At 28.9% G+C, this 14,034-nt stretch overlaps 2 protein-coding genes across 4 annotated transcripts; one reads left to right on the top strand and one right to left on the bottom strand.

Annotated features, from left to right (window-relative positions):
* Positions 1–2,257: 2,257 nt before the first annotated feature.
* Positions 2,258–9,135, top strand: LOC116774124 (microtubule-associated proteins 1A/1B light chain 3B-like). 3 transcript variants are annotated; one of them, XM_061523882.1, is made up of 8 exons: positions 2,258–2,337; positions 5,243–5,298; positions 5,385–5,519; positions 5,782–5,920; positions 6,060–6,121; positions 6,379–6,513; positions 6,870–7,003; positions 8,665–9,135. In XM_061523882.1, exons 2-7 carry the CDS (start codon positions 5,263–5,265, stop codon positions 6,999–7,001), a joined length of 639 nt encoding a protein of 212 aa, XP_061379866.1. In that variant the 5' UTR covers positions 2,258–2,337; positions 5,243–5,262; the 3' UTR covers positions 7,002–7,003; positions 8,665–9,135. The 3 variants fall into 3 exon arrangements, with proteins under 3 accessions (XP_061379866.1, XP_032522670.1, XP_032522669.1); XM_032666779.2 differs by lacking the exon at positions 2,258–2,337 and adding an exon at positions 2,622–2,729; XM_032666778.2 differs by lacking the exon at positions 2,258–2,337 and adding an exon at positions 2,757–3,031.
* LOC116773792 (mediator of RNA polymerase II transcription subunit 29) lies at positions 9,074–13,934 on the bottom strand. The gene is made up of 5 exons (XM_032666262.2): positions 13,630–13,934; positions 13,186–13,247; positions 12,769–12,853; positions 10,923–11,021; positions 9,074–9,263 (listed from the first exon to the last, which is right to left on the bottom strand). The coding sequence occupies exons 1-5, from the start codon at positions 13,840–13,842 to the stop codon at positions 9,147–9,149; spliced, it is 576 nt and encodes a 191-aa protein (XP_032522153.1). The 5' UTR covers positions 13,843–13,934; the 3' UTR covers positions 9,074–9,146.
* Positions 13,935–14,034: the final 100 nt, after the last annotated feature.

The raw sequence follows: 14,034 nt of genomic DNA, 5'->3' as shown, positions 1-14,034 counted from the left end.
CTATACAAAACAATGCTTTGTAAAATCGTTATACTGAATTTATTTAATTTCAATTTAGCATTCTTGATAAATTCATATTATTGTTCGTTTCCATACAATTCCATATCCGTTAAAATATTGGATAACGATGAGAAACAATGAAGGACTAAGTAATTCCTGAATAGAAATTTCATCATTCTCTATAAATGTCCATCATTGTTGCCTTCACTGAAATCTGGAACAGTTGTCTTGGTAGAGTACAAAAAAAAAGATTGACCATGAACAATAAAAAGCGGTCAAGATTTAAAGTGCCAAAGCATTATAGAAATGATGAATGATTTTTGAACAGTTAAAATGTAGATACTTCATCAAACCTCAGCAGTTTTTTCATCACAATACATACGAATCATAAAAAACGAACAACCTTTGCTGTTAACGAATGATTTATTTGAATATAAAGATTTCAATCAAGTCTGTGTAGTAGAATAGTTAAAAGATATTCTGCATGAATCAAAAGGAGGCTAAATTATACTTGAATTGATCTATTCCAAGCCGTACACTTGGCTGTACCAATTCAAGCCTCAATAACAGAATAATCATCTGAGTAAAACACTTGTAAGGTAACTTGTTTCAGAAGTGAGAAGCTTATTAAGAGTATGTATCAATGTTCCCTCTGATGACAAAACCTAACCCGTGTTTATTATCAATATGTGGAGAAATGATAAATTCATTCTTTCCCAAGAGTCAATTCAAAACAAACCACTTAAAACACTCAAACTCTAATGTGGAGAAAGGACCGTTCATTTTGTTGACTACTGGACTTGGCAAAAAACCTAATTCAGTCACTCTAAAGTCTAAACTGTGATAGGAATACGTAACTGTATTGGGATGTTGTAGAAGTTTTATGAAGCATGCCAAGGAAAAAAGATGGAAGATACAACTGGTTTGTAGTTTTTGAGGACACAAATATAAAAACCTCCTAAAAACAGAATGTAATTGCGAAAAAAAATATATTATATAATTTGAAGGAAAACTAATCATAGAAATATTTTTTAACTTAAATATTGAAAAGTGATATGATGTTAGCTCTATAACTTTAAAATAAACTAACAAATTCTTACCTTAAAAACGTAAATGGAATACTCAATACACATTTAGAGGACTCACTCAAGCGCTTCTTTTAACCGTCTCAAGTGGAACACTTAAGACAAATAATTTTAAATCTACATAGGAATTTGTTGTGCCTATGACATCAAAGAAGGTGGGTGTTAGGGAAAGTAATAATTCTAAACGCGAATGGGATAATAAAGAAAGTTTCAGAAGCATTTTATCTCTTAATATTTATAACTTAGATTATTTCACAACCTACAATCTATTTGGTACCAACCGCCACTTAATTCAGATTTTGCCTGAAGCTTGTTGGATTTCTGCATTACTAAAAAATAAGGGTCTTGACGCCTTGATTAGTTTCTCCGAGAGATTGTTGAGTTTTTTTATCCACTCCACACCTGTAAAATTTTGTATTGAGAAGGTTCAATATACCTAGTTGCTATTAAAAAAATGAGAAGGTTTCATAAATTATGAATTATTTTGCGCCGTTTAAAATATTATAGCAGTTCTGTATTTAAAACTTACCGAACATTATTCGTTCGGCCTAAACTTTTATCACTCATCTTTAGGCATATTGTTATTAACTTCATTAGCAAAAGACAGGCCAAGAGAAAAAATGATAACTTGAGATAATAGGTTAAATATTTCACGAGTAATGTGTCCAAATAGGCGTCCTTATCATTATTGATGTAGATTTTTAATTCATGTGACATTTAAGAATTTTTATTCATAGTTTGGTTAATAAAAGTGGAGATAAATAATAAGTTTTTAATGAAATTTCTGTTCTGTAAATGGTTTTTATCATCGAGTTTTCTTTGAGAGGATGTTTGTACGGCTAGTAAGTAGTCATTTATATTCAGACTAACAAAAAAGTATCGTAAGCCTCTTCAGATCGGGAAAGAATAAAATAGTAATTCGTAACTATTGCGGATGTAAGTCAAGACAAACGTTCCTAATATGTTGTCGGTTACATTTTTTTTACTAAGTCGTATCTTAATAATTTTGATATATTTAATTTGCTTATCATTTAAATTTTGTCTATATCTTATAACAAGATTTAGAAATTGTTTGTGAATTTTTATGGCAACTACCTACCTCGCGTAATAAATTCATTGACAGATCATAAAAGTGGCTATCTAATAAATTATAGATTGCAGAATTGCTAAGAAAATCTATTAAAATGTGCTAAACAGAACATAAGAAGCAGGAAATTCAATTACTTACCTAAATCTAATTATCTTTTTTATTGTAAGTTTTTTTTTATACAAATGTTTTACTACGCCACCACAATGTACCTACACCGAAATAATATAAGCATATGAATTTATAAGTTGTTTTGACTTATAAGAAATTATTGTTACCTTTCATTTTATTAACAGTCGGAGTCAAGTGACCTAGATAATGATTCCGGATTAAACTGAAACATTAACGATAAGCTCACTCATTATGATGACAACCAAAAAGTTTATCAAAGACGGTATTTTTAAACTAACTAATGCAATATATGTTACTCGAAACAGATAGAAAATTTCTTATACATATTCAGTATTGTTACATTTCGTTTGTCAAAGAATGTGCTAGGACAAAAACACTACCTGGGCATAAATTTTACGACATGGACATCGAACCAGGAGGCCGGGGTATGTTTAGTTCTATAGCCCTGTAGCCAAAGTAAACAAATTAAATAACCCGATAACTCCATATGTTTACAACTTTGCATCAATTCATGCAGTTGTATAGAAGTTAATGCTTAACGGAATATTAGTCAAGCTTCAAAGCCCACGGAGAGTGCACGGCTATTGTCGTATTGGAATTATATATTAAATAAATAAATAGTTTGCCGGTGAATGTTTTAAAATGGAGTTAAACTTTATAACCACTCTCATTAAACACGATGTGAACCATAATGTGAAACAGTGTTTTAAGACTAAGAAACCGTTTGGTGAGTTTTGTGTAGTCGAAAATATTTAAAATAAGAGTATATATGAATTTACTTATAATGCATTTTTTTATTTAATATATTGTTTAAAACATATATATATATATATATATATATGTTTAAAACAATATATAAATATATATACACATTTTTTTATTCGTAATTGAATTCAATTAACTTTATAATTAAAAACTGTACATAATATTTACTACCCGCAATTAAATGTTTAGAAATATATATTTTTTTAAATACATATTATTTTCTGTTTTGATTTTTTTTTTAATAAAAATTAAAGATATTTTTATTCGTATAATTTCGAAATAAGGTGATTTTTTTTTATATTATAAAGTACTTATTGTACTTATGCGTCCTTTATAGTACTTCTGTACAAGATAAAAAAGTATTAAATAATAATTTAAATAATAATCATATCTATCTTTAATAGACTATTGACCTGTACTTACAAACATATCAGTAGTTTATCTGTTTGGACGGGCTATTTTTATATAACAAGTAATTTAAAGTTATAACCTTAAAATATTCTGATTTTAGCGTATTACATGAACGCGTAGTAAAAATTTCGATGGTTAAATTTCAAACCATATGTTAACAGTTTTTTAATAATAAATCTTCGCGTATTATAGTATTAACGTAGGTTATTTTATGTGAAACTAGATACTCTGCTTTCCTAGTGATACAATGCAAACTTGTGTTAAGGATAAGTACCTAGAACCTACTATTAGAAAAAAAGCACTAAAATTTTTCCTTATTCCTGTAATTGGAACCATCAAAAGTATTTTAATAAAATCAGTTCATTGAACTAAATACTCTATTTTATTGTATTGTATCGTGTAAACAATTAGTTATTTGCACACAAATATACGTAAATGTTAATTGCATGTAAATAATTAAACGCATTATAAATTTGTGGACGTGATCTCAACCACGACGTCCAAATTAGAGTTCGCAGGGCGAAATAAAAAACGCTTCCAGCATTCTCATTATAATGGAAAGTAATATTTTACTTATATCATTAAGTATAAATCAAAAATTTGGTAGTACTACGATGCATCAATTTTATTATTTAATTTATAACCTTTATCTGTTCAAATTATCATAACATAGGAAACTTATATTGGCAGAACACCGCAAATGTTTTAATCAAAATAATGTTCTGTGACATTGTGCTTTCATATGGTTATACAAATTTATAAAAAAAATTAAGAGGGTTGGCTATTGATCCTTATCCTTACTTTACGAACACACAAAAACTCGTTTGGCCGCTTCCAAAGAAACTTCGAGAAAGAGCATAATAAATTCTCGTCACCCAAAAACTATACCGTCCTTCGATTCACTCAGACGTAAATTTTAATATGATTCAAAGCAAAATAATACAATAAGATTGTACTAAAACAATTTTTACTTAGTAATTCTCATATATGAATCAATAAAGTAAATTGAAAATGAAACAGTAATGATATCAAACATCAAATAATTTTTTTTTCTGTCTGATTATCTAAAATTTTTTACCCTTAAATTAATAATATAAAGAGAAAATTAAGGTTTGTAATAACATCACGAAATTCCAACTTTTACTTTTTATCAAGCATGGAACAGTTGATTTTTGAACAAAACTTAAATTCGCTTTTCTTTTTATTTTAAAACAGTTACTTCGAAAAAATAATATGAGCTATTAAATACGACACTTAAATATTTTTCAAACGACAAATCTAAAAACATACCTCCTGCAGTATTGAACATGACTAAAATAAATATTTCAAATGTATTAGTTCACTTCCCACGATGATTTAAGAGACGAAACCTCTTAGCATTCAATGGATTAACCGTGCGGGTGCCGGCTCCATCGCGTTGCAGGGAGAGGAGCTTTAACAGCGCCTGGAACTTGCTACCCAGGTGTAGATTTAAGGGGCCCCTAACTAAAGCGCGTTAAACGCTCACCTCCACTGTCCAAGCTCTTCTCCCTACCTAACCATATTTGAACCTACTAGGGCAAAATAAGACTGTTGGATTAGATTTTTTTTTATTCTCTGTATACATGTGTACATTGGAAGAATGTCATTCAACAGTCAACACTTTGGTCTTGTATTTAAAATTGTATTTATTGATATTTTATACGGTTTATATCTGTATTTATAGCTCCTTGACTAAGTATTTGGAAAATCACAAAATAAAAATATATAAATCTATTTGCAGTTACTAGAAAAGAAGAAGTAATGGCGATTAAAAGCAAATTCCCAAATAAAATACCGGTAAGAAAATATATTCAATGAAAAACTTTTAATATAAAATAAAATATATATTACGTTATCTTGTCTAATCAATTATTATTTTTTAGCTCATAGTAGAGAGATACCATAAAGAGAGAGGCCTACCGACTTTGGATAAAACAAAGTTCCTTGTACCAGAAGACATAACGATGTCTCAATTCTTAGTTATAATACGCAACAGAATAAGGATTAAACCAAACCAAGTAAGAGTTTATTAAAAAAAAATTTAAACTGGTTTATGGCCAGTTTATTTAAGCTGTTAGATATACATTTATTATATTATTATGACGCATGCGCGAAACGTACTTTTATCTTAACAACTGTCATAGTCAAAACACCATCTAATGTATAAACTAATTCAAATTAAGTCGTTATACTCAATGATTAACATTTGCTAATCATGCTTATCGTGTAATTATGTTATTATAATAATGATTAAAGTAAACATCTTTTTTTATCAAACAGGCGCTGTATTTAATCATAAACAACAGGTCTATGCTGAGCATGAGTTTGACTATGTCTCAGGCGTACGAACTCTACGGTGACGAGGATGGATTTTTATACATAACGTATGCATCTCAAGAAGTTTTCGGTTATCAAGATGGTGAGAACTATTTGAATGCATATTAACGGTTTTTGCGGTTTTAGTAATCTGTGAAACTGGAGCATCAATTATTCTTAAGATAACAGTCTGCCAGATATAGAATATATAAGTAATGATGTATTCTTTTAATTGCTTGCAGATATGACGGGGTCTAATAAAGAGGTACAAGTCATTAGAGACCGATTTCCGAATAAAATACCGGTAAGAATTATATATATAGAATAAACAAAGATCGAAATTAAAACATAAATTATTAGATATTACGGTTTCCGAAATTAATAAAAAAAAAATTGTGTGTAGAGTGAGCTTAAAACGCTATAATTGATAATGTTGAAGTGAACGGACAGTATTTCTGTTTCCTAATCATTTAATTGGTATTCTGAGATACTGGTATTCTGAGCCTTAATAAAATGAGTATACGTTCTAATTAATATTATTACATTGATTATATTTTGTAGTTGTACGTGGAAAGATATTCAAGAGAGAAAGAGGTACCGGTCTTAGGTAGGAACAAATTCCTAGTGCCTCAAGAACTCACTATGTCACAGTTCCTCTACATCATTCGGACAAAGATGAAATTGAGAGATTCACAAGTACGTAAATATTTAATATATTACATATTATTATGGAACAAAAAATTGACATCGCATATCTACACCCTGCTTTATCAGTACACATCCTGCTTTCTAAACAATTATTTCCTGACAAAATCACTCAATGATCGTTTGATTTCAATAAATAAATATTATGAATTATGAAGAAAGTTAAAAATTTTATTTAAATAAAAATTTATCTCAGCGAAACTTTTAGCTCATCCAGTACTGTCAGTTGTCAGATACTGAAAACGTCATATTTGAAGTTACACTTTGTATGAAGCCATACCATATAAAAAAAGTTATAGAGGAAATAGATTAAATATGAAGACTATAAACAAGTTTTATTTCTTCAGGCGTTGTATCTGTTGGTGAATGATAAAGTCCTAGTGAGCCACAGTATGACGATGTCGCAGGCATACGAACAGTTCCGTTCCACCGACGGATTCCTTCACATCACCTACGCTGCACAACAGGTATTTGGATGAAGGTGAGACCCTAAAACTTTACTCTTTTAATAATAAGGTATATATACTCTGAAGATTCTAGCAAACAAGTAAAATAGCTTTGGCTAAATATAGTATTGACTCAATATTTTTAATATATGATGTTTTCTTAAAAACAGTGGTAATGGTTTTACTCGAGTTTGACAAGAAACGTATAGTTTGCTTTGGTATCAGCCATATGGCAAATATAAAAAAAAAAATAAGACGAAGCAACACTAATGAAATAAAAAATTAACATTTCACTGATTGATAAAGTGAATAGTAATCGTCACGAGTAGTTCCTATTATGTTGCTATGTAATAATTACTATTGTTAATACACATCAAGTTGAATTAACTTATTATAACTGTCATAACGTATTACGTCCATAACTTGAAATTTATTAATGTTTTGAGATAACGGTATAATGTAGGTATCTATGATTGTTGGAAAACAAAGTGATTTATATTACGGACGTCACTTAATTACATAAAAAAGCTTTTATATTCAGTAGTAACAGAAAGCGTTTACTTAGTACCCAATTTCACAGATTAAAAAACTTCACACATTACCAACACGGATGTATATTGTACTGTCATATAGTGTGCATTAGAAACATATTAAGATCGATTCCTAACAGAATTCGTAGAATTATTTACCGTCCACTATCTTCATTATTTATTCTGCCAGCTCGTTCCTAATGATGATTGTTGTGGCAAATAGGGATTATTTCGAAAATTAAAAACATCTAAATGTATTATAATGAAACAATGTTATATAATAAAAATGTTGAGCCAAGCTAAAACTAATTTATTGAGGCCTTATCGTTATACCAGCAAAATCCTGTTACCAAGGGGACATTACTGAACATATGATGCCCTTATCATAGGGGTGATCGTACTCCAGTCGACATAGCAACCGGCATATTATGTAACAATATCTCTAACATTACCGCTATATTTTCGTGCATTTTCGATAACACTTTGCGAACTTCTAACACATGTTAGTATTATCTAATATTGTCTATATATTTATGGTCTGCGTGCTCCTAAAATCATAAACAAAATCAAGATAATTTATCTAATCTTGTTTGTGAATGCATCGTTTCGATGCAGCCATATTGGCTCCGTATTATTCCACAGAGAAGCCATATTTATGTCACAATAATAACTTTATCTTGGGTCGTCACAAACAAAGGACCGAGGATTCGATAATAAAGATTTATGTCCTTTCCTTTCGCTTTACCCCCCAGGGCTAAATAATTTATTTCATATAAAGATACGAGTTCTTGTCTCAAGGAATATTCCTTTGCAATGAAAAACAAATTGACTTTTGCCTGTCTTGCCAGTATCAAGACGGTTTTATTTATGTATTTTATTTTTAAAATTGATAAATTTTATTTAAAAAAAAATGTTCTAGAAACAATATGAGTTAGTTATAAAGTAATGTAACAATTATTGTAGAAAATATTTTTTGTATATAGTGTATTCACTTCTTAGTTTCGTTAGAATTTTTAGATTTCGAATTTATGAATTAGGTCATAGATGTATCTTAAAAATGTTTAAAAACGCATAATCTAAGATGAAATATCATATACAAACCCGCGTCTTACCATTTCGATTTAGACTTTTTATGATTGAATATTATAGATTGTTTTTTTTTTCAGGTACGGTGTTCAAATAAAGAATGAAAACATGAATCTAAGAAACGAATCCCAATTTAAAGACTGATAGTATTTTATTTGATGTGATACATTTAGATTTTAAAAAATTAATAACTTTCTATCCAAAGGCCGGCTCCATATGATATTTTATTAATAAAATGTTATCATATTTATGTAAGGTTGAAATTTTATAGAATTTATTACTTTTATTATTGTTATTTATTGTAAGTTTATTTCATCGATCTCAAAACAAACAAAAAATAGTTTCTGTATTAATATTATGTTTTTTTTTTTTTTTTAATAATTGATATATCATTTTAATGAATTGACTTTAAATTTAAGTTGAATAGATTTTAATGAATGTAATTACTAGTTAGAAAATGTATGCGGATATTTAGAAATTAAAAGGATATCATGTAATTTCGTTTTAATGATAATTATTATAGTACAAATAAAATTATTATTTTTTGTCTATGGTTTGTTTATTATTCCGTCGGGGATATGTTCTGTGCTGCGGCGACCAGTGTGTCGTGGATGTCCTTAGCGTATGATATTTGAAGACGCACGGTGTTGAGGTATTGAGGGTAGCTCAGTGTTGTTTCCTGTAAAATACACCATTAATGTCTATGCAATACTTATAGGAAAACAAAAAAATAAAAAATATTTTTAAATAAAATTAAAACAGTTTTCTGTTAGATGCTATACATATAACATTTTTCAAAACTTAATGTAAAGGATTTTATATTTTTCATCATACATAATAACGTAAATCCTGTATATAATTAAATCTCTAGTATATTGTGATTTTGGGGATCAAGAATTCTTTTTGTTCTAAGACTACCCTCGATTTCGGACGTAACTTTTAAAATGAAGGCCTCATCTTTCACGTCTAATAAATAGTGATTATTATTTTTTCAATATAAAGAACATCTCTCATATAATCTATATCGAACTGCACTGTGGACTTTGTAATCAATTCCTCTAGAACAAAGTCTTGGCTGCTACTAGTATAAAATCATTATCGTGTTGTATAAATAAAAGTTATATAAAATAACTAACTAAAAATATGGAAGCATTCGTGTGAGAAGGGCAGACTTATAGAGACTATTACCAAGACAATTAAATATTGCGAGCATATTAAAAAATATATGCACTTAATATAGCCGAAGCCGAAGACAAAAATTAGTCTTTTTTATTTGTCAGACGCCGAAAAATATACTGTAAATACAGCTCTTGTCTTCCCGGTGTGAAAGGATGTTGTTTATGGAACAATGCAATTCGTTATCGGCGCAGAACATTCGATGTGCCTCCAGAAAGTTATCGGAAACCTTGGTGTCGAATGTTAATATAAATATATCAGATACAAATGCCGGCCCTGCAGCATAACAGTGCATTGTTTTTATACATTTTTATTGTCTATATTTAGTTCTGGGATATCATAATTCATTATTATTTATGCAATGGCTGTTGACGTACGTATAATGGCGCCAGTTTATTAACTTCATGTTCTAATTTTTTTATTACATATATCGAATTGATGCAGACAGCACGTATTTTCACTTTTATCCTTCACGTTTATTATCCATAATGTTTATCTATTTCTTCCGGTACTAGCCGGAAATAGACGTGTCAATCACATGTTTAAATGACGTCATGAAGACCGATTATAAGATCAGTTTCAAGGGCCCTGTAAATGGACCGCGCCTTGAGATAACGATGATAAAATAAACAAGAAACAATAAAGATAATGCAATTTAAACGTGAAATTAAAACACGCCAGGCGACATACAAACTTCATAAAATGGCTTCGGCTTGCCCGTCAACTATAATTTTTGTTGTATTGCTAAAAACTAAGAGACAATACAAAAACAAGTGAGCCGATTATTATGAAACTCTATAGTTACTTAGATTGTAAATAAGAATAACGTACGATAATTGCTAGACAATATTTTATCTTAACAATAACATCCGGGACACAATGGCAAGCAACGCATAATGATGTGAGTTAATTTGACTGAAAGCGATATAAATTGCTTAATAAGATTTATAGCAAAAGTTTTAATTTAAGAGATTAATTTAAAGAAAAAAAACGCTAGTGCTGTTTTGACTATATTATGGTATATGGCAATTGTATCAAAATTATGATTTTATAACGTGGAAAACCAGATTTTATGGCGTGATAAATGTTTTGAGTTACAACCGGTGCTTTGTGAAGGTACATTAAATGAGAACAAAAATGTCGTGATTTTAAATTTTTTTACCTGTGTCGTAGGTCCGGAGTCCAATCTTGAAGGTATGACGGTCAAAGGTAAATAATGAGCTGCAGACTGTGCTTGTTGGATACAGGTTATCGCTGTTCTCTGTAAATATATAGTCCGTGATTAAGAACTTTTAACTTTCCCGCTAGAAAAGTTTAAAAAAAATGATAATCCCCGAATTCTATAGTCTATGGTACTTCGAACAATATTTTAATGTCTGTGAAAGATAAATCAAAATGTCAACTAAATTCTAAATTGAAACTCATCGTTATTTACATATAGGTAATATTAAAAACACCTACGTAGTATATAACTTCATTTTATTTTTCTACGATAGTTTTATATTAAAATGATATTTCACTCTTGTATACAAACTTGACTTTAAAAGTTACTTGTAAATTTATCGTTCTCAAATATTATGTTATAATATGTAAACAGTAAATTTGAAACTGTTTTGAGGCAAAAATAATATTGCTCTAAATAATTAATCAATAATAAATATAAAAGGAGACATTAAATCCGGCACGTAACATTCAATTTACGGTAAGGAGTTTCCTCTTTAGATAAAAGTAGAGGTTTATGGACGAATAAGGAAGTACTTGTTTGTTTATGTTCTATAAACTATAAGTGTCGCCATTTTAATTTGCTTCCACGCCGTATAAAATATAAATATACGCCAATCAATGAAATAGAAAAATGCATCAACGCAATCGAACCACACATCACGTCAATGTTATAATTCTAAAGCTGATTACTCACATAGCAATTATATTATTAAATTTGGAAAGATAAAAAAATATATCACCTTTTTTCGTGACAAACACTATGTATGTGTTAAAGAAAGAAAAAAATTTAACTATTATAGATTCATGGTTTGGCTACAATTTGAATGACCCCAAACAAATATATGTATTGCGCAACAAGTATATATATTACGAAATTATTATCTCCTTAGATTTTTATGGAAATTTAATCCATAAAAAAGTAATTCTTATCCATAAGCATAAAAGAAATTAAATATTAATAAAAATATAAACCTTCTACAACATACAGTACATCACTAAAAATCTTACTTAATTATACTTTTTTCTCTTTCAAACACTGATAAAACTCCCGATTGAAGTCGGCCCAAATAGTTGAGCAATTTATCTAAATGTATATAAACCAGTGTAAAATATATTTACATAAAAATTCCCCCATATACTACACTTGCAGGAACCATTGGAATTATCATACATTAGCCAAAGATGATAATATTCACATAAATTTCCATGAATGCATACAAAACATACATATAAAATCGATAAAACATTGTTTGTTTACTAATGGAAACCGAGCTTTATAAATGCTATACTTGTTATGTTGCCTGATAACAAATAAAGCAACAACATCAATGATAATCACAATCTGTTGCCGGGTCAAAAAGTTATATATAAAATCCTATACAAACATTGCTGCAAGTGGATTTGATTGGGAGAAATTTCCTAATGACATTCATATAGGTGAAAGGGATACCTATATAGAATTGTTTACATAGTCACCTGATATGTTTTATCTTAATAAATGGAAACTTCCACTGAAGAAAGATATTGTTTACATGATAGAAATCGATATACCTTTCTATTTGAGTAATCTATAAGTAAATATTTTGTTTTCTAACATCAGCATGTTGTTAAGTAGTTATCAAATTAAAAATCAAATATTGTAACAGAGAATAGCCAAATAAGAAAATCGCGATCAATACATTTAAAGAATTTTTGCAGATAATAATGCTTATAATGTAATATATTATCTTCACTTAGGAATACATTAAATAGGTTAAAGGTACAAAGATTGTATTTCCACTTACTAAATGTAACTCCATTTGATCACAAAGTGAAAAAAACTCCTCTAAATTCTTGTCAAATCTCGGTACAGGATTATCGATGCCTTTTCTGTAAAAAAAAAACATTAAATACTTTGCTAATAAAATACAAAAAAATAGTTTGCTTCAAGATAAATAGAACACTTTTAACACAGATTATAAAATGTTTTATTATAATTTTATACTCCATTAATATGCAAAATTCAGTCTGTATAAAATTATAAAAAAAATACAAATGGAGATTACTCTCATATAATTATAATATGTTTATTGATTATATAATCTTAAATATTTCATAGGTTCTGTTAATTTAAAAATGCCAAGTATTATATAAATTAAATATTTAACTTGAAATGAAGACTTTCAGTAGAATAATTTGAAAAATATAAAATTTTTACTTACTGGGTATTTGAGTCTATGTTGTAATTGAGATGCAATATTTGAGCCGCTGATTTTAATGTCATCTGTAATGATGTATTTATGTTTTTAATATCAAAACAATGTTGAGCTTATATTTAAATCAAAATTATAATATGAACTATATGAAAAACTAAACAAAGTAATTGAAATGACATATTCCAAAGTATGCAGGTGCTTTGTGTTTATATCAATAAATTTTTAATCCTAAATTTTCTATTTGAATATTAATTCATATATAATATAACAAATACACAAAACAATAAGTTAAACTATTTCTGTATTATTGTGTATCTACGTGTTTAATCTTACATAATTTGAAATAACCCTAGAGTGAACAAACTGTAATGTAAAAGTATAACATATACATCCTGCAAGCTTCCACCATTACAGCATTCAGAGATAAATTGGTCAATTTAAGCTTCTTACCGGCAGGGATTCACGAAGAGATCCCATTAATGTTTTAACTTTGGATATATTGTCCATTTTATCCTGCTGAGGAGGTTGAGGAGCCATTACTGGTTGCATCTGCTGGGGCGAAGCGACGGGCATGATTGAAACGGACACCGGCATTCCTTGCATCCCTACGTTAGGATTCGCCCCCACAGGGTTCATTGGCACGTGCATGTTCATTTGATTCATTTTATTAGAGTTTCAGAGTACTTTTTTTTAAGAAGAAGAAGATCTTGATTTTAAGATTGTTTTGTTGTCATAACTTTCATAAATGTGACAAGTGACATTTACTATCAAAACGCTTGTCATGTATAGATATTTGAATAATATATATTAAAAAAAGTAAAGGAGCTGATCTTTAAGAGGAATTCGTAACAAGTG

The sequence above is a fragment of the Danaus plexippus genome, chromosome 20, assembly GCF_018135715.1.
Source record: "Danaus plexippus chromosome 20, MEX_DaPlex, whole genome shotgun sequence".
Lineage (NCBI taxonomy): Eukaryota > Metazoa > Arthropoda > Insecta > Lepidoptera > Nymphalidae > Danaus > Danaus plexippus.
This window is presented reverse-complemented; position numbering and strand designations above follow the sequence as displayed.

Bases quoted from the DNA above. Each gene is read 5' to 3' on its own strand.
- LOC116774124 (XM_032666778.2), top strand. From the start codon at position 2,947: ATGGAGTTAAACTTTATAACCACTCTCATTAAACACGATGTGAACCAT. The intron at 5,520-5,781 runs GTAAGAGTTTAT...TTTATCAAACAG, and splicing joins TAAGGATTAAACCAAACCAA to GCGCTGTATTTAATCATAAA. The intron at 6,514-6,869 runs GTACGTAAATAT...TTATTTCTTCAG, and splicing joins TGAAATTGAGAGATTCACAA to GCGTTGTATCTGTTGGTGAA.
- LOC116773792 (XM_032666262.2), bottom strand. From the start codon at position 13,842: ATGAATCAAATGAACATGCACGTGCCAATGAACCCTGTGGGGGCGAAT. The intron at 13,248-13,629 runs GTAAGAAGCTTA...ACATCATTACAG, and splicing joins CTCTTCGTGAATCCCTGCCG to ATGACATTAAAATCAGCGGC. The intron at 12,854-13,185 runs GTAAGTAAAAAT...TTTTTTTTACAG, and splicing joins AACATAGACTCAAATACCCA to AAAAGGCATCGATAATCCTG.